We start from the raw sequence: 20506 nt of genomic DNA, 5'->3' as shown, positions 1-20506 counted from the left end.
GTACAAAGCTGTTTTGTTTTTAATAATAGGTTTTATATAGCATGCTAGTCGATGTAAAAAAACTGCCCAAATTTTCCTCCTTTTAAAAGTATTTTGAAAGCTAGTGTTATGTCAGGTGTTCCTGCTAAATCATAAGTTCCCAGGATGCCGATAATATTTTGACCCTATTCCCTTCAATAGCCTTCCATCCCACTTAGAATAAAATCCAAGGTCCTTACTATCACATACATAGCTGTCTATGATCTGGCCCTTGTCTGCCTCTCCAGCCTCATCTCCTTTTATTCTCCTCTATATTCTGTCTCCTTCAACCACAGGGGCCTCACTGCTGTTCCTCAAATATATCAAGTATCACTCTGGCCTCAGGATCTTTGCACTCACCCTTCCCTCTATCTGGAATAACCTTCCTTCCAATCAGGTCTCTGCTTAAACATTACTTCACGGTAGGGGTGCCTGGGTGGTGCAGTCAGTTGGGCGTCCAACTCTTAGTTTCCACTCAGGTCATGATCTCAGGGTTGTAGGATCAGCCCCATGTTGGGCTCGGCGCTCAGTGTGGAGTCTGCTTGAGATACTCTCCCTCTCCCTCTGTTCCTCCCCTCTAAAATAAATAAATAAATCTTTAAAAAAAAAAAACCCCATTACCTCACAGAGTAGTCTTCCCTAGCCATCCTGTGTAAAATTTGCAGCCCCTTGACCCCATCATTCATTATTCCCTTATCCTGATTTTATTCTTTTCTTCACAGAACCTAGCACCATCTGACATCATATTATTTATTTACTTATCTATCTCTTCTGTTGGAACACAAGCCCCTTGGCAGCAGGGATTTTTGTCTGCTTTATTCACCACCTCAATCTTCAGTGCCCAGAATGTGGTGTCTGGCAAAACGTTAAGGAATTTGATAATTTTTTTAAATAAATGAATTTAATTAATAAAAATTTATTACATTTACATTACATTTCTTGGGACACTTTATTTTTTTTTAAGATTGATTGATTGATTGATTGATTGATTTCCTCTCTACCCCCAACATGGGCCTCAAACTCACGAGCCCAAGATCAAGAGTCACACGCTCTTCTGACTGAGCCAGCCAGGTGCCCCTCTTGAAACACTTTAATATCATGTGACACACAGGCTGTTTCATGGCAGTCTGTTGGAATGGAATTTCGAGCTAATACTTTTTTCTCTCTCTTATGCCAGGCTGACATTTGGTCATTGGGAATCACTGCTATTGAGCTAGCCAAAGGAGAGCCACCTAACTCTGATATGCATCCGATGAGAGTTCTGTTTCTTATTCCAAAAAACAATCCTCCAACTCTTGTTGGAGACTTTACTAAGTCCTTTAAGGAGTTTATTGATGCTTGCCTGAACAAAGATCCGTCATTTGTGAGTATATATTGCTATTACTACTATTTGTTTTTGATTATTAAATCTATATGAGCAAATGTGGTTTTTCTACAGTGAGGAACACGGTGCATGTGAAAATTGTCTAAGATCCTTCTAGGAACCTGGCTCTTCCTTCTCTCTTGCTAATTCTGTTCAGTCTTTAACAAGATCCTTACTTCCTTTTCTCCTTCCTCTGTATCTTTTTCTCTTTCTCATGGTCCCTAGTTCCTTCCTTATTCTATTGATCATTTCTTATTTCAGAGGGAAAGAAATTTGAGAAATAAAGTTCCTGTTATAGGAAGTCATTATTAAAGTACACGTGTAACTATCCACAGTGATTTTTATTCAACTGTGTTTTCATTTTTCATGAAAAGTGATGTGTGCATTTCACTTCTTTAAAAATTTAATGTTGAGAAATTCCAGCATATTAAGTTGTATGCTTTTACTGAAGTCTAATGAACTCCACTCGTTTACCTGGCAGATTTGATCACAGTTGCTTTACTCTTTCTAAAATAAAGCTGCCTGGTGACTTCTAGAAGCTAGAAATGTACAAGAACTAAGTTTTGATGTAACTGTTTTTAAATTGAGAATGAATATTCTGATATTAACAAAACCCTAGGGGAGAAATATCCCCCACAGCACCCGGTATTTGCATTTAGATGCACTATGAATTAATGTGTGATGGAGAAAGGATTAATCTGGGGATCATACGATGTGTGCAGATGATAATAAAGTTACAGCCTTGCTAGTTGTCATCCATTTGTCCAACTTACAGTAAATATAGTAAGAGTATTTGAAAGCACTATATTGAAATGTTTTTAAATGTTAACTTATTTTCAAAATCCTGTTCTGTGTTTCTCTGCTTTTGAGAGGTCCCTGCCTGCCAGTTTGCTGGTAGGTAGGCCACCTTTTCGCCCCCTGGGCTTGAACAAATTGGTACCAAGGTAGTAAATTCAATTTGGTTGCCTTGAGCCACTTCAAAAAGTAGAATTAGCTGTTTATTGCCCTACAGCATTTTAGTTGTCCTCGTGTTTATAGACCTACTTTTCAGATGTACCTTTTCTGCTTAATCATTGAAATAATTTTTTACTACCCCTTGCAATCATAAAGAACCTGGAAGTATTCATGTGTCCTTCCTATTTTTCCCTAGCGTCCTACAGCTAAAGAACTTCTGAAACACAAATTCATTGTAAAAAATTCAAAGAAGACTTCTTATCTGACCGAACTGATAGATCGCTTTAAGAGATGGAAGGCAGAAGGGCACAGTGATGATGAATCTGATTCTGAGGGCTCTGATTCGTATGTACAAATCATTCAATTTTTATGTGGGTAGCCCACTCTAATATTGCCTATCTTATAACTAGTATCCACTATGCTTTCTCTAGCATAAAATATAAACCTTATTTTAAAGTTTTACTGTAGAAACTGTGGAAATCTTTTAAAATCATAGTCTGTGGAGTACAATGAATTTGGAAACAGGTTTTTTCTTAGAAGTGAATTGCGCTATTTTTAAATGGTCTCGGTCTAACCCCTAGTGGATACTTGAGTATATTACAAAATTTTGGAACAAGATTCGATTAAAAGTGTTATATTAGTTTGCCCAAAGTGATAAGGGGCTGTGTCTTCTCATACTTTGGGCAAACCTGCAAAATCCTTCTGGAAAACTGACCTCCAGGCCTTTCCCACCCCTTGGCCACATACTAAACTGTGATCACACTGATATATTTAAATATTCATCTATATATGATTTCTACCTCCCTAAAAAAGTTCCACCAGTTTTCTAACTGCAGCATTGACATTGATATCTGAGATTCTAAGTCCATAACTTAATGTAGACCAGGGAAGTCTGTAGGTTACACCAGAATTTACTCTTCCACTGGCTGAATCGGCACAAAGGCAACACAAAATTTCTTTTGATAATACTCTCAGAGTCCTGCATTTATGAGAAATTGCCCTACTTTTGAAAAAAATAAAAAATACCAGGATGATTTTTGTGCCCTGTTGTAACGGTTTGTTGGCCATGGCTGCCCATGAAAGTAGCCCGTGGAACTTTAAAAAAGAACCAAAAGCCACGCCCCAAGAGATCCTGATCCAGTCAGTGAGGAGGGGTGGGGGCAGGCCTTTATCTATATGGTAAGAGGTCTCCACCTGTGATTCTGATGCACACTTAGGAATTGAAGACCACTGCTCTTCTCCAGTAAATTGTAGTATCCACCCAAAACCAAGATCAAATGCTTTTTTTTTTTTTAAAGATTTTATTTATTTATTTATTTGACAGAGAGAGACAGTGAGAGAGGGAACACAAGCAGGGGGAGTGGGAGAGGGAGAAGCAGGCTTCCCTCGAAGCAGGGAACCCGATGCGGGGCTCGATCCCAGGACCCCGAGATCATGACCTGAGCCAAAGGCAGTCGCTTAGCCAACTGAGCCACCCAGGCGCCCCCCAAATGCTTTTTTTATACTCTGATTTTTTTATATATCAGAATAACTCTTCAGAATCTGGCTGCATTGATTTGGTATCAATGATTTGATATTTTCACCAAGCTGAATTATTTAGGAACTTATATTAGTATTTTGGGCCATCTCTTTAGGGAACCCACCAGCAGAGAAAATAATACTCATCCTGAATGGAGCTTTACCACTGTGCGGAAGAAGCCTGATCCAAAGAAGCTACAGAATGGGGCTGTATGTACATGGCAGTGATCACTTCCTCTTGATAGACTCTTTTGGACTAATGGAGTGAGATTATGATGGCCAAAAATTATTAGAATTTAATACCCCTAAATGCCCGCCTGTCTCACTGTGTCCATAGTATGCTTCACTTGCCATTAGTTTTGAGCTAATTAAGTAAAGGTCATGGAAGTCGTTAAAGTGGCCATCGGTATGTTTTTAAATGCAATTTACCTAGACATGCGTACACCCAGTGGAATCGTGGATATCTGATGTAATCCTAGAGGTTAGAGGCCTTCTGGATGATGGATGGGTGGGAAGGAAGCATGGAGACGTGCCTTATATTGGGTCTTTTGGGAGGGAGGTTTCAAATTAGTGCTCGCTTGTTATAGAATAAGAACACCATGACTTATTATGTTCATTTCATGGGCATAATCTATATTATTTGTTCCAAGGAGCAAGATCTTGTGCAAACCCTGAGCTGTTTGTCTATGATAATCACACCTGCGTTTGCTGAAGTAAGTACGGATTCATTAGCTTTGGATATCTATGTTAAGAAGTCTGGTAATTTTAAATGTTATTGCTATTGATCTTTCTCAGCTTAAACAGCAGGATGAGAATAACGCTAGCAGGAATCAGGCAATTGAAGAACTTGAGAAAAGTATTGCTGTGGCTGAAGCCGCCTGTCCTGGCATCACAGATAAAATGGTGAAGAAATTAATTGAAAAATTTCAAAAGTAAGCTTGAAATGTCATTTAAGAAATTATTTTGACATTTTCTGTGGGATGTTTATGATACGATATGATTACCTTGATTCAGTCATTTCAACTATTCCTAATTATTAAGTCACTTCTTAATAGTTGTATGCTTAAAACTGTTTTGTTTGTCGCCCATCTTAAACACGAGCTTTTGGAATTATCTTCGGGCATTACAAGGTACTTTTCCCCCTGAAAGAAATGGCCTGTTTTGTTTTTTTCTCCTTCGCCTGCTAGTGGGGGTATAGACGAAAGGTTACAGAGCGTATTTTTATTTGGGCCCTTGTAAATACCATTTGGGAATGCTTTCATTCTTGCCACTACCCTCATCACACTACTATTCACATAGTTTCCAGTGCTGAAGTTCTTACGTTTAGCCCCCATAAGAAAAGTTAAGGGAAGGATTGTAGGTAGAGGAAGTCAATACAGAGTACAGAAGATCCTTATGATTGACTTCAGTTTCCACACTGTCTCAAATTATTGGGTTAACTTTGTTCCCATTCAATAAAGTTCATACATTTAATTTTTACATTCTCTTTTGAAACCAGACTTTTGTATGCATGCACAAACATACAGACACCTCCTTAGCTCCAACAAAATAAAGCAATACTAATTCTAGTCTCAATCCTGTTATATATCGCTTCTGGGTGCATCTTTCTACTTGTTCGTCTTTGTGATGCCACTGGGATCCAGTTGGAACAAACTATACGGCCTATGAAATCACCCCTCTGATAGATCTTCTATCTGATGAAGCCTATTTGTCCTCATACACTAAACTAACCCCTCTTCAAAATCCCTTAGATTTTCATGGACAACTTCTGCTCTTTTCCAATTTGCAAACAAGTCAGCTGGAGGTTGTCAAATCAGATATGGAAGGGATTTTGGTTTTTTTGTTTTGTTTTGTTTTGTTTTGTTTTTTTTAAAGATTTTATTTATTTGACAGACAGAGACACAGCGAGAGAGGGAACACAAGCAGGGGGCGTGGGAGAGGGAGAAGCAGGCTTCCCGGGGAGCGGGGAGCCCGATGCGGGGCTCGATCCCAGGACCCCGGGATCATGACCTGAGCCAAAGGCAGATGCTTAACGACTGAGCCACCCAGGCGCCCTGGAAGGGATTTTGTTTTTAAGTGGGCCCCACATGGAGCCTGAACTCACAACCCTGAGATCAAGACCTGAGCTGAGATCAAGAGACACTTAAACCAACTGAGCCACCCAGGCACTCCTACAGAAGAGATTTTTGAACTTCTTTATATTTTAACGTCTACCTGATGAGACTCAGTAAAAGAATTTAGTTTGCTGAATCAGTACCTTTATTGCAGAGTTCATACAGATGAGAAATATAAACATGTGTAGTTGTATATGGGTTTAAATTTTTCTTCATTTTATAGGTGTTCAGCAGATGAATCCCCCTAAGGAACTTCTTCTTATTGGCTTCTATTTCATACGGACCCAGAGAAACCCACCAAAGCTACTTCAAGCTTAACAATGCTTAACTCATGAGCTCCATGTGCCTTTTGGATCTTTGCAACATTGAAGATATGGAAGAAGCTCTTCAACTATTTTGTGATGGTGTTTATCATTTTATATTTTAAAGAGATTATTTTGTAAGGAATAACTTTTAATACTATAGTTTCACCTGTATTCTACTAAATGTTGAGATACAGTTTTGCTTTTAGGTATCATTATTACTTAAGTTACTGGGATGAATACCTTTCATGTTTTGATCCTTAGTTAACTGTACACTCATGAAACGTACAGGTCTTTCAAAGTCATCCTAAATATTGAATGTTTGTAAATCATCAAGCCTCAAAACACTTTTTTTAAAACAAAAAAAAAACACAAGCGTATTCTAAAAATGACTGTTGGTGGGGAGGTAGAAATAAGTCATTTCTTCTTAAAACAGAAGTTTTTAATAAGCTCTTGGAAATGAAACCTGAAAAGTATTGACTCCCTCTACCGAGTTGGGATGATTTTCCAGGCAACTCAAAGACAATCCCACTTGAGAGCCCTGTGTTTGAAGCATTTATAGGCAACATGTAGCAACAGAGGTACCTCTTGGCGTGCAGTATTGACCTTCTCTTGCAGAAGAGGCAGTTAACCCTTATTTAACATGGTTGGAAATTTAAAGCAATACTAATTAGCCAAGGATGGGTCTTTGGCAATACTGGAGGAATTTATCAGTCTTCGTTTTTAAAATCTTCAACTCATATAGCATATTATATTGCTTGGATTTGGGGAGCTTAAGTAAAAGCTGATAATTGTGTGATTAAGTACCTGATCAACAGGTATGAATATAACTTACACCAGCATATTTTCGTCATGGTAGTGAGATGTCCTATAAACTATTTATACATTTTTGTTCTCCATAATTATCCAGTACATAAGCATCATCTGTTCATTTTTGAAAGGGTATTTAAATAAGCATTTTCTAGTTCATATGAAAATAACCAGAGTACAGGATGATCTGTGTCCGTACAAAAGTTCAGTTAGACTGTACAGTTATTTTCAGTTATATTTATGGTACTGTTACATGGGAAATACCTTTTTTCTTTTAAGCCCAGTATATATATTATGCCTGCCTAAGTTCCAAACTGGGGCTGTATTTCAGTAGTTGTAGAATTATTGATATTAATTAGTTTTGGTAGTTAACGTTTTGTTGTTTGGATCTGCACAGTTTGGTTTTTGCACAGAAGTCATTTCTAAAAATCAGAATAATTGCCAAATATTAGAAGAAAGGTGTTCTTCAAGTAAAGAATACAGTTTTTAGTCAAAGTGGCCATTACCTCTTCTCTTTCTGTAGTAATACAGACACTTGAATAAGTCGTGGTCATGTCATATGCCAAGGAAGTTCTTTTCGTTGGTGCCTATACTGTAACAATTACTTTTAACGCTTGTATTTTGAAGTAATGGTTCAGTTGAAATTTTCACCTGCTATGTGACTGAAATGCAATTACAGTTTATAATTTGTAGAGGTCTAGAAATAATTTTGCAACTCGTATCATGGGTTGAATGAATATTTTTGTAAAAGCAAAAGCAACGAATTTATAAATGGATTATTTGAAACTTTACAACACAGCTGCATCATGGATAGGAATTATATTGCTTATTCATTAGAGTTATTAGTCCTGTAAACTGTTTCTAGGCGAAGCATACTCCAGTGTTGTGGGGGGATTGAAAAATAAATATTTAAATTTCATGGTCCTCAGTGTTTGTTTTCTCGAGGTGGGGGTATGGGGCAGAATTTTAATTGTTTCACATTTTGTCTCCTCTGCTCTTTAATTTGTTATTGGAACTTTAACACCAACGTCTCCATTGGAAACTAGAAGGTGTTCTTCAGATTTAAGCATTGATTATAGCTACCATGCATATCTGTCCCCCTGCCCTGACAAAAGTATTGGTAGAGTCCTCTTTCACTCAGAAATGCCCTAGGCTGGACAATACGTTGTGTGGTCACCCTAACTATAGTTTTATTAGGAAATCAAATACAGATTTGAACCCTGTAGTTCTCTGGGGAGAACAAATTTCACAAAGACTTCCAGAAATTGAGATGAGAAAGAGCATGTAAGCCTAAAGGAATTTGAGTTTGTCCTAGAGAAAAGGTCAAGGATGAACTTAGTATAGCTCTGAGGATCTATAGGATTAACATATAGGTGACTGGGCTTCAATATATTATTATTATTAAATCGCTTTTTTACATTCATGTTACTGGGTAGGAGCAGGGAAGAAAGTGCTAGAATGTGGGAAAGGCTAGAGAAAGGTATATTAAAAGGAATTTTTCTGATATAAGGACTAAGAAAGTAACATGATGCAAGCTATATATACGTGTGTGTGTGTGTGTGTGTGTGTGTGTGTGTGTGTGTGTGTATACACATACACTTATGGGGCACCTGAGTGGCTCAGTCAGTTAAGTGTCTGCCTTTGGCTCAAGTCGTGATCCCAGAGTCCTGGGATCAAGCCCCACGTCGTTGGGCTCCCTGCTCAATGGGGTATCTGCTTCTCCCTCTCCCTTTGCCCCTCCCCCTCTGCTTCTGCTCTCTCACTCATTCTCTCAAGAATAGACTCTTGGTTCATGAACTTAGTCTGGTTTTAACACTATCCTTCTCATCAGCTACCCCAATTCTACCACTTCTCCCTCCCTGACTCTACATTTTCCCCTGCCTCCTTCCTTTTTCTTATTCTCTAACTGTCCCTTCCCTTGGTAATAGACCAGAACCAATCATTTCTGAAGTTGACTAAAACAAAATGAAGATCATACTTGCAACTTATTTTTTTAAATAAATGGATTTCCATCACTCTTTATTAAAATACCATTCATCTCATTTCCTTGCCTACATACATGCAACAAGAGATGGCAAAAAAAATAGTCTTGCAGGAGAAAGTAGATAAACCAACATGTTAACTTTTATCTGTCACTACATATAATAGATAGTTAAGAGTACAGAAGTAGTAAGTCAAACGTCATAATATCTTCATCGGGCATATATCTGGCTTTAGAAATTGATTAATTCATGAATTTCCAGGGTTTAGAATTCTTCCAAGTCCTAGATGCATTAAAAACTTGTATTCTGATGAGAGGATCTATGCCACCAACTTGTTCCTGAGGTATAGGAGGGCCATGCTCCCCCTAATAAATGTTATAAAAATTGAAGTCTCTAACACACAACAGGACCATTTTTACTGGAACCTTTAGTCACAGTATGGCTTAAGAACAAAATGAACAACACAGTCACAATCTACTAAATCACTAAAGGACATCAGAGGCCAATGCTATGCCAACCCATACTGTCACCATTATTCAGTGTTGAAGAGCCTGAACTTCATCGATAATGTCTCTATGGGGAAACGTATAATGGAGGTGACAAGTAGCCACCTTGCCCGACCACGGTGCTGGTGAGGAAAGGGTATGTTCCAGAGTCCCTTCAGAGGAAACTGAGGAGGGGAGCTTGAGGAACGAGGCAGCAGCTGGATCTTTAATAAGCTAGGTGCCCAAAAGTAGGAGATCCCCTTAATACCAATGAATGATAACTAAGAAAATGGTTTGTGCAGAACGTTCCTTATATTTTACCTAAGTTGGCAACATGGAACTGGCCCAGAAATGTTCACTGATTTCACACTTTTAAGCTAAAAAGTAATTACATGGTTTTAGCAAAGTCCTGTCTTCAGCAGTTGGCGTATTGAAAGAAACACCTTCATCCTCTTCATCAAGCTGTAGACTACCAGAAGATAAGCGGATTCTGGCCATGGGTGACCTTGTTCCTTTGCCATACAAAGAGTAGTAGTCTGGTTTAAGAATTTCTGATTCTGAATCACTGGATTCACTAGTTACGTACCTTTCTGCTGCTCCCTGATCCATTAAAACTGTTGGAAACTCCTGCTCTGCAAACATATATGTAAAAAGGTCAGCTTTACGACTCAGAGTAGGACAAGGCCCTAAAGGTCTAAATTCGGACCCAAAAGGAAAACGGATCGTTTTCATGTCTGATTGGCTCTGGGATCGTTTCGGGGTTTGCTCTTGAATGCTATATGCAAATGCATCTTCTAAATTTGGGTCTTCCGCTTCCAGATCTACATTGATGTTGCTCCTACCACTAGTCCTGGCCGTAGGTTCTTGGAGTTCTTGAAAGTCTTGCTGAAAGCTCTTCATTCTGACATTCCTTGGGCTTCTTTTGGCTGGCTTCATTGCAGCGGGCTCTAGACAGCTGTCTGGCCTTTCCCTTTCCTCTGCCATGACTGGGGACCATTTGGGCACCTGGGGTGGTCTGTCCACATAAAAAAAGACTTGGGGAGGCATAATATCAACCTGCTGACCAGTACAAGGAATATAGGGCACATCTGTGTAAGTTAGCTGCCTTGCTGGACTCACTTTGCTTGCAAGGCCAGAAGATGCACTCATGTGATTGTCAGCAAACTTACAGCTTGGTTGGAAGGAGCTCAGAGGACTCCTTTCCTCAAAGTAGTCTCTGGGATCCGGGTCAGTGCTAAAGACAGGGTCTGTATAAATAAAAGGGAAAGAGGAACTGCTTTGGGACTGATGTAACAGTGTGGGATCCGCCTCTGGTTTGGAACGCTCCAGCTCGGCTGCAAACGTCACCTCCACTGCTGAGTTTCTCCTCCTACGGTCTAGCACTGGCTCCGATGCGTGCACTCCATTCACATTTCGGTAATACCCACCGCCGTACGCTAGTCTCAAATCTTCCACCTTGCAAGAGAGGACATGTTGGTGAAAGAAGAGAAAAGCCATTTGGTTGGGGTGGGGGCAGGGATCTAAACGCCTTGAATTTCACAAAGGTATTTTTCACAAGGTCATTTCGATCCATATTCTATTCCAAGGCTGGTGAATGGATACAGAATGGGAAATACCTTGTACCATATCCCAATCCATGTGCTAAAAAATACACATGACAGTCTCCTTTCTCACTGCATCCCACTCCCTGCCTCTGAGTTCTCCATGTTCTTCAGCCAGCGTGGGACTTCAGGCAGTATGGTTTAGTAGCTCATTTATAAATGAGCCAAGGGTTCTGCCTTCTGGTTCTGGCTCTGCCGTGTGACCTTAGGCGGGTCTCCTAACCTCCCTGCTCCAGCCTCCTCCCTATTCTCTGTAAAATGGTGGGAAGGAGGGCTATGCACGAGAGGGTCACATGTTAGATGGCACCTTCCAGCATTGTACCTCTGTGATGCCTTTGAAATAAAAACTGCCTATGATTTGAATGAAGACATGAGAGTTTGTGAGACCTATAATTATTTTTTTTTTTAGGGAGAGCAAAAGCAAAATAATTACCATGGTTAATGCTTATAAAACTCAAATGAAGCCATCATCTCACGATTCCAGGAGAATAGCACTTTGTTCTTGAATTAAGTGACAAAATTACACAGCAAGAGTACTTTAAAACGTTAACCCAAGACCTTAGCGCTTCCTCTAAGCCTTAAAATTTTTCATTAGGTTAAAAAAAAAAAAAAGAGCTTTTTAGTTTTAGAAATTCATTTGGATCTGCATTTTGCACAATGTTAGCAATACAAGTTGCAATTTAGAGATGTGCCAGATCCTTTCAGTCCATAAGGTACACACCAGTGGTGATTTATTAAATGGTCTTCTATTGGCTGGAAAGACTGAGCTGACAGACCTCCTGAGGAGGCTAGCCTAACTCAAACAGAGTCGCCTTTTTACACACCGGGACATTCTGGCAGAATCAATTCTTAAAAGCATTTGACATGTAGATGCAGTACATTTATCTAAAGAAGGGATTTTCAGAAACCTTACTTGTTTTGACACATCAGAGAGGAGGTCCGGTGAGGACCTGCATTGTCGCTCATGGTACTGAGATGGGTAATGTTTCCTGCAATCCGCAAACAGAGAAGGAATTGAAATGGTCTGCAGGCACATACAGAATACATAGAAATCTCTACATTCAGCTTAAAATCAACATGAGAGAGAGAGAGAGAGAGAACCATGTACCTCTCAAATGGCAAGCTCCTCAACCTCCCTTTCTTTCCATATTCCAAAAGCTGCCGTTGGGTCCTTCCACTGTGATAAAGAATGAGATAGACATTTTATTAACACCACTCAGGCTACTAAAACTCCAAAGCTTCATTTACTGTTGGAGTCAAGAGTCCCAATGAATGACATAGGCCATGAATCTGACCATCACAGTAATGATACTACCCACTTTTTCAACTATCAGGCCTAAAGCAACCTCAACTTCTCAGAACCCAGAAAATTTTTAAAAGCTTCAGAACAAGACTATATCACAGTTAAAAATTCTGGCCTTGAAAATGAACCGACTCTCCTATAAAGGCCTTTTCCCTACCTGCAAATTTACACACAATTTCTAATAAGGCTATGTATCCAGTTTCCCAATTCCTGACAGAAGAAAAACAGCTAACTAAACAGGAGAAGAGGTTTGCTCCAGCCAGACCATACACCAGCAAAGAAAGCCAGCTGACGGCTGGGAGAAACACAAGAGCCAAAAAAGAAATCAGGAAAAATAATAAAACCCAAAAAGTCTGAGCCATTTATCACCGAGGTGCAGGGACTGTCGTGCCTCCCCCCACCCCCAGACCGTCGCCTCCCCTGGATAATAAGTGATGTTTATAATAGCTCCGGTCATTCAGAGAAGGGCAAAATATGCTCAGTATCATCTGTTTAAGAAGGCAGGGATTTGTAAAATACATTTTGGAAAGATTCCATCAAAAAATATGTATGTTTTTAAGATCTCAGTTCTTACTGAGGCGGGCTTCCACTATTTGAAAATCCCCTATGGGAAACATTCAATTAGAAGGTGGTTTTTTTTGTTTTGGGGTTTTTTGTTTTTGTTTTAAATCTTAGCTGAGAGTTTTGAAGGCTTCTTCCAAAGAATTCCTAGGCTGGTGCATTCACGTAAAAACGAGATCATATTTTGACCTTGCTTCCATTCCTCCAAAGTGTCCCCTGCCGCAAAGAGCCTCTACTACCGTACTGCTTAGCGTTCTGCCTCCCTTAGCTCCTCCAAGCCTGTCTCCCCACCCGTCTCTCACCCAACCACCACCAAACAGATGTTGTTGAGCTTTCCTTTCCATGGCTTGCATAGAAGTTGCGATATAAGGAAAACAACAGGTTCATTAAATACATCTTCTCAAACAGCATAAGACCCCCCCCCAATCCTTGCCAATATTCTGATCTAGCCCCTTAACTAGGGTGCTTCCCTCCTCCTGTCTCCCTGTTGGGAAATATGGACCTCATGTGTCACGCAGAGAAGGAGCAGTAAAGGGGATCACCCTTTAAGTGATTCTTCATTGCTTCTAGAATTCAACGCCTTCCACTGCCTTCCACGTTACTGAAAAGAAGTTGTGTGTACAGTTGACTTATGTGCAATATTTCATTACCTATAGCGGAAACTGGAACCCTTGCTGCACAGTAGGGTTTTGGGCTTGGATTTGGGCTCTTCAGAAAGTCTGAAGAAAGCATGGTACTCCACACAGGTCTTCCAGAAAGCCTTGCACGCATCTCGGCTGGCCATGGTGAACTCCAAGGTGTCCTTGCACAACACCTGTGTAAACCAATTTCCATCAAGCCAAACATCCTTCAAGACTATCAAAGAACTTCGAATCCCAGTGCTTTCCAAACTATTGGTCCAGGGGCCCATGCAGCTTCTGATTTTCCACTTGGCTCCCTACACGCTTCACACCTACTAAAACCAAATGATTGGCGACCTTCCGAGGAACAGACAGGGCCACTGCTCAAAAACAGAGCCTTCTCTGAGAAGCCAATCTCGCTCTGGAGCCCCCGTACCTCAAACACATTTTTACCCCCTCTTCTCTGCCAGGAACATTTTTATGAAGTTGTAAATTAGGTTAAAATGAACATCAAAGGACATCCTTTCAAGGTGACAAGAAGTTATAAATGACCAACAGGAAACAGGGGGAGGAGGCGATTTCCTTACAGATGGTAGGCTTTATAGGATAATTACATGTATAGGAGTCTTTTTAACATACCAGCTAGAAACATTTAGTTGTCCCTATGCTGCCTTGTTCTACGATGCTCTACATTGCTCACTTAGCATATCCTAATCTGCTCTAGGGGAGCTTAGCCTTTCAGACCTAAAGTTCAAGTTTTCCCCATCCCCCCGACCCACTCTATGACCCCCATTTGTGCATGCGTGCATGCAGCCCTGTTTTCTGCTGAGCCCCCCTTCCCTCATTCCTTTACAGGTTCCCACATGCAGCCCTGGGACACTCCACAAGCTTCACACTGGAGACAGTCTCCTGAACTGCTCAAATGAACACTTTTGTGTAAGGCCACACTACTGGATCTTCTGTAGGTCATTTTTCATTTCCTTTAGAGTCACAAAAGAACATCCTTTCTAGTATCTTTGTCGTACCCTGTACAATGCAGCCTTGACCAGTAAGAGCTGCTTTTGCCTAATCTATACCCCCACCCCCACCCCACCTCCGCCGCATCCTGCTTTGGCAAATAGTAGGTGTTCAATTATTTGGCATGTACTCGGTGTTCAGTTATTTTTGTTTAAGGAAAGGAGATGAAAATATAAAATGGGGCAGATAACAGCAAATAAACATGTGCATAGCCCTAGATCTGGTCACTTCCATTTGACTTATCAAATCCCTGAAAAAAAAAAAAAATGGTTTTTAAGGAGACTTGTCTTTCATTCCAGCCACCCCGTTTTCCCACTAGTTTATTCATTCTGAACTGCCAATAGGATTTCTTGGTGTTTTGCCTCTAGTAAAAATATGACTAACGCTCTGGTTTATTTATGTAGAGGCAAAAGAGAGAGTACATCACCCTTCAGCTTTCACCACTCACATTCAGACCATTTGCTGAAACAACCAAGAAATCCCAAGTGAACAGAAAGTAAAAGAATTTATTAGAAAGCTACTTACCAAGATGTTGGCATGAAGTTTGATGAGAAAATGCTTTCTCTTAAAACTCAACTTGCGGATTTTAGCCCAGTTGAAAGTATTGATCTTTGTATTTCCCTGTAATGACAGGCATGGCAGATTTCAAGGTGAATGTCAGCACAAGCTGGTTTGGAAGACAATGAGAACCCGTTAGAAAACGCACTTCATGCATGGGACCATCCTACCTCTTGCACAGACTGATCCTGTGGTACTAGGTAGAAGCTGTGGCCAAAGAAGGCATTCGAGGGAGACATAAGGCTGCTCCGAAATGCAAGCAAGAAGGGGTACGCCTGGGGAAGGTTTCCAGCCAGGATAGGGAGATCATGGGAGGAAGGGATGACTGCCACCCCATTTACTCAAACACCTTCCATAGCTCCTCACTGCGTGTGTCATCGAGTCTAAACACGTTTGGCTGGGGTGTCCTGCCTCAGCTGTATTGAACATCCAGCCTTCTATCCCACTGATCCTAAAAAACACCCTTCCATCCAACCCTGTACCTTCCTTCCCAGAGGGCTCCTCATTCTCCTTACCCAGAATTGCCTTCTCCATAGTCAAGCTGTCTTGCCAGTCTGGTAGCATCCCCTCTAAAATATTCTGTTATATATAGTTATACCTATATATAGGTACAACATATATATATATCTGTATATATATATATGTTGTATATAGTTATACCTATCCATTTGTTGGTTGGTCGGTTGCTTGATATTTGTTTGTTGACACGGTCCAAAAATCAAAGGTATACAAAAAATATATACATCGAGAAGTCTCGCTCCCACCACCATCACTCCTATATCTGTCCCTCTGTACCCATCTATCCATTCTCTATGGGTAACCACATTTATTAGTTTGTTATGTATACTTGTCGTGCAACTTCAGGTAGATAGGATAGATTAGCTTTTGATTACTTATTGACTGATATTGATCACTATTTCTCTGGTCTCTCCAAATAAATTGTGAGTATCTTAATGACTGGAGCCATAGGTCATGCTTAATGTTAGTTTGTTGACTGTGCCATCCTTTACCCTTCTTGGGGCCTTTGTCTGTGTGCCCTTTGTCTGGAATCCCCTCCCTCACCTGCCAACCCTATCTCTTTGATCTGGACAACTTCCTCACGTCTTGGCTTAAAATTTTTTAGTTTATTCATTTACTTATTTTTAGTAATCTCTACCCCGATCGTGGGGTTCGAACTCATGACCCCGAGATCAAGAGAGTCGCAAGCTCTTCCAACTGAGCCAGCCAAGGCACCCCCTTAGCTTAAATGTTAAACCCCTTTCACACGTGTTACCTTAGCACCCCATACTTCTTCGAGCACAAAAACATGGCATTTGTTTAAAATTACTTGTTTCATTGTCCGTCTTCCGCCTATTAGAATGCAAGGTCCATGGGGCACCTGGATGGCTCAGCCAGTTGAGGGTCCGACTCTTGATTTCAGCTCAGGTCATGATCTCAGGGTGATGGGATCGAGCCCCGTGTTGGGCTCTGCACTCAGCAGGGAGTCTGCTTGAGGGTCTCTCTTCCTCTTCCTCTCCCTCTGCCCCTCCCCCTGCTCACGTTCTCTCTCTCTCTCTCTCTCTCAAATAAATAAATAAATAGATCTTTAAAAAAAAAAAAGACTTTGTAGAATACAAGGTCCACGAAGTCAGGATCCCTCCTGTTTCCCTCTGCAGCTCTAACATCTGGCACAGGGGGCTATACAGTAACTGTACTGACGGAAGGATGAATGAAGGAATAGTTGCTGCCCGACTCTGTAAATATACTCAAACCCATTGAATTGTACAGTTAAACCAGATGAATTGTATAGTATGCAAATTATATCTCAATAAAGCCGGTTTTGTTTGAAGAATGCAACACCGAACACATACAGAGTACTCAGTACACAAGTATTCTTCGACTGGATTTGGGGTGGGACAAAATAGACTGGCTACGTCATTCCACACTGTCCACAGAAGTACTCCCGCCGGAAGAGCTCACAACTAACACGACGGCCTTGCTCCCCTCCGCTTCCCCATTTTCTCCCACGCAGTAGGACCGATGGGGGGCGGTTAGAGTGGAATGGGTAAAATTCCTTCCTGGGGGAACAGCTATGCCTGTGGCCCATTGGGTCTTTTGCCCACCCGTGTACTCTTGTGCTGCAAAGTTTACAACCCGAAACATGAGAAGGCCAAGATTCTTCTAGCCGAGTCTGCACCTGACCTGTTGGTGACTTGCTTCGGTGCTCTAATTTGGTCCCTGTGGGTTGTTTCTGGTGGATTTGGACAAGGTGAGTGCACTTGGTGTCACAGCTGAAGCTTTTAGATGCCAAAATCCATATTCGTATTTAGGGTCTACAAGTTCCAAAGGGCCTCTTGACTTTCTCTCTCCACCATGCTGGCCCGATCGAACGGGTGAGCTCCTCAGAGTCACAACAGCCCGTCAGAGACCACAAAGGGAAGCAAAGCACATCGAGGGGAGATACTCGCAAGTATCCCCTCCCTTTCTGGCTGGTGGTAAGACTGAGGGGCGAGGTCACCTCAGGAACGGACACCCACGTTGGAGCCAAGATAACCCCCAAAGCTGCAGGCCTTTAAAGGAAAGAGTTGTTACCCGTAACACCAGTACTCCCATGTGAGCGACAGCCAGGTGGATCTGCATGCCTTCGCCGTCACTGGCGGGGTGAGGCCTGATGCCGTACATATCCAGCTTCCTTGCTATATCCAGTAGCAGAATGTCAGCTTCAGCTGGGCTCCTGCCACTGCAAAGGGAAATAATTTATGAGCCTAATAAATGCAGCAAGAAAGACACCTCCGCCCTAAGGGCTCCATGAGGAGCTCAGTGTATTCTTGAGCCCGAAGCTTCTCTGACTTAAGGATTTGCTTTTAAGAGTCCGTCCCCAGCTTTCGTGTTCCCTGCTGGTGGAAGCTGGTGCTGGCTGAAGTACTCACACGTGCTTCTGATGAAAGTGCATGATCTTGCTCTCTAAACAGTCTTGGTTCGGTAAGTAGCGGGTTTGTGCCAGATGTTTCTTATCTGTTTCTTCATGAAAGTCTCCCAGTTCTGCTGCATGACAGAGAAATGACATTTTTCACATTAGCATTGAGGAGTTTAGGAATGGAGCACTCAGCAGACCCTCTGGCCTCCCCCAAACAGCCCTTTCTTTGCAGCCAATGTGGCCCTAGGCCCCCCCCCCCCACGCCATGCCTTATATCAATTTATATTTTAGGATATGGGGGGGAACTGAGTCTTTTTCAGATCAGAAGCAGTGCGTTGCTCTGAAGTCTCAGTATAGTAGATCACAGGCACAGTGTATGTCTTACAGGCTCCAGGATCACAGATGACTATTTCTTTTCTTTTCTTTTCTTTTTTTTTTTTATTTATTTGACAGGGACAGACAGCCAGAGAGAGAACACAGGCAAGGTAAGTGGGAGAGAGAGAAGCAGGCCTCCCGCCGAGTAGGGAGCCCGATGCGGGGCTCGATCCCAGGACCCCGGGACCATGACCCGAGCCGAAGGCAGACGCTTAACGACTGAGCCACCCAGACACCCCCAGATGACTATTTCATTAGTTCCTTCCTCCACACTCTGTTTCTGATCTTTTTCTTCTCACCAGTCCCTGTTATGGGTTGAACTGGGTGCCCCTCCCTCGCCCCCCCTGCTCGCCTCAAATTCATGTGGAAGTCCTAAACCCCATACCTCAGAATGTGACTGTATTTAGAGATAGGGCCTATAAAGAAGGGATTAAGTTAAAATGAGTCGGTAGGGTGGGCCCTAATCCAATCTGACTAGTGTCCTTATAAGAAGAGGAAATTTGCCCCTGCAGAGAGACACCAGGAACGCGGGTGCACAGAGCAAAGGGTAGGTGAGGATGCATCCAGAGGGCAACAATCTGCAAGCCAAGCAGAGAGGCCCCAGAAGATACCAAAGCTGCGACACTTCAGGCTTGGATTTCTAGCCTCCAGAACTGTGAGAAAATACATTCCAGCCCTTTAAGCCCTCTGGTCTCTGGTATTTTGTTATAGCAACCCTAGCAAACTCATACGGGCCCTTAATCTCACTCCACCCTGACTGTACATTATCAGAAAAGGAGACTATAAATGCCCACTACCGCGCGAGCCAGCCACAGCCATTCATCACTCTGTACGAAACAAGTAAAATCCCAGCTATCTGGAATCCCCAGTAAATGAATCATTCTGGAAATCATTCTGGCTTTTCCAAATCACTGGCTGCTTATCCCTGATCATAATCTACTCTTTTCTAGATGTCTCTAGTTTACTGTTATAAACATCTGGCATAGCACAATACCTACAGAGGTGATTGGGGTATACAGGAATATCTGCCCCTACAGTTAATGGCTTCAAAATGTTTCGATTTTTGAACTATTGTGTCTTCTTTATAATTTTTATGCCTTTTCCCTCTCTGTCAGATTGATATGAATCACTTCCTGGTTACTGACTTCTCCCGAAAAGGTCTCCACACTTGGTTGTAATTATGACTTCTAACTGAGAACCTAGATATCCAAAATTTTTTATGAATTTTATGAATTGTAAGAGTAAATACATTCTCCGTGAAATCCTGTAACTAAAATACATGGACATGGGACACTGATTTTGAGTGCTGGAAACTTACTTCCTCTTTTCTCTTGATTTTTTATTACATTTTAGACAGATGACATGCTCACTGACATGCTCATGACAAATGAGGTATGTAATGTATATTTTTTAAAAGTCACATTATTGGAAAAATAAAAGTCACATTATAATGAAAATCCTCATGTAACAAGGTTTTTTTAAAAAGGCCAAATCAATGGCTTTTTAATTTATTTTTTGCCAAAATTGATAAACATACAAATCTCATTAAAACACAATCAGGCCCATATGATTTCACTGATTAATTCTATCAAATATTCAAAGAAGATATGAAGACCAATTCTTCACAAACTCTTCCAGAAAATAGAAGAAGAAATATTTACCAATTCATTCTATGAGGCCAGTATTACTCCGATACCCAAACCAGACAAAGTCATCACAAGGAAACTACAGATCAATGTACCTCATGAATACAGAGGCAAAAATCCTCAACAAAATACTAGTAAACTGAATCCAGAAACATAAAAAAAGGATTATACATCATGACCTAGTGGGATTTATCCCAGGATTGCAAGATCAGTTCAACTTGTGAAGATTAATTAATGTGATATACTGTTCCAATAGAATAAGGGACAACAAAATACATTATCATTTCAAAATGATGCAGAAAAGCTTTGGAAAAAATCCAACACCATTTCATGATTAAAAAAGAACCAAAAACATGCAGGGATGCCTGGGTGGCTCAGTCGAT

General features: G+C 41.2%; 2 protein-coding genes across 2 annotated transcripts in view; one reads left to right on the top strand and one right to left on the bottom strand.

Moving 5' to 3' along the window:
• Positions 1 to 8003, top strand: part of STK26 (serine/threonine kinase 26) — a 52120-nt gene extending 44117 nt beyond the window's left edge. Inside the window, exons 7-12 of the mRNA XM_032428371.1 lie at positions 1196 to 1381; positions 2532 to 2680; positions 3970 to 4063; positions 4504 to 4566; positions 4649 to 4785; positions 6191 to 8003. Of these exons, the coding sequence (XP_032284262.1) occupies positions 1196 to 1381; positions 2532 to 2680; positions 3970 to 4063; positions 4504 to 4566; positions 4649 to 4785; positions 6191 to 6215 (654 nt within the window). The 3' untranslated portion in view covers positions 6216 to 8003. The remainder of the gene's footprint in view (positions 1 to 1195; positions 1382 to 2531; positions 2681 to 3969; positions 4064 to 4503; positions 4567 to 4648; positions 4786 to 6190) is intronic.
• A 1915-nt stretch (positions 8004 to 9918) lies between these two features.
• Positions 9919 to 20506, bottom strand: part of FRMD7 (FERM domain containing 7) — a 47697-nt gene continuing 37109 nt past the window's right edge. The window contains exons 6-12 of the mRNA XM_032428370.1: positions 18116 to 18230; positions 17778 to 17925; positions 15174 to 15269; positions 13662 to 13825; positions 12256 to 12324; positions 12061 to 12136; positions 9919 to 11001 (exon numbers count right to left, since the gene is read on the bottom strand). Coding sequence (XP_032284261.1) covers positions 9919 to 11001; positions 12061 to 12136; positions 12256 to 12324; positions 13662 to 13825; positions 15174 to 15269; positions 17778 to 17925; positions 18116 to 18230 — 1751 coding nt within the window. The remainder of the gene's footprint in view (positions 11002 to 12060; positions 12137 to 12255; positions 12325 to 13661; positions 13826 to 15173; positions 15270 to 17777; positions 17926 to 18115; positions 18231 to 20506) is intronic.

The sequence above is a fragment of the Phoca vitulina genome, unplaced genomic scaffold, assembly GCF_004348235.1.
Source record: "Phoca vitulina isolate PV1807 unplaced genomic scaffold, GSC_HSeal_1.0 scaffold39, whole genome shotgun sequence".
NCBI lineage: Eukaryota > Metazoa > Chordata > Mammalia > Carnivora > Phocidae > Phoca > Phoca vitulina.
The sequence above is the reverse complement of the archived record's forward strand: the minus strand, read 5'-3'. Positions and strand labels throughout refer to the sequence as shown.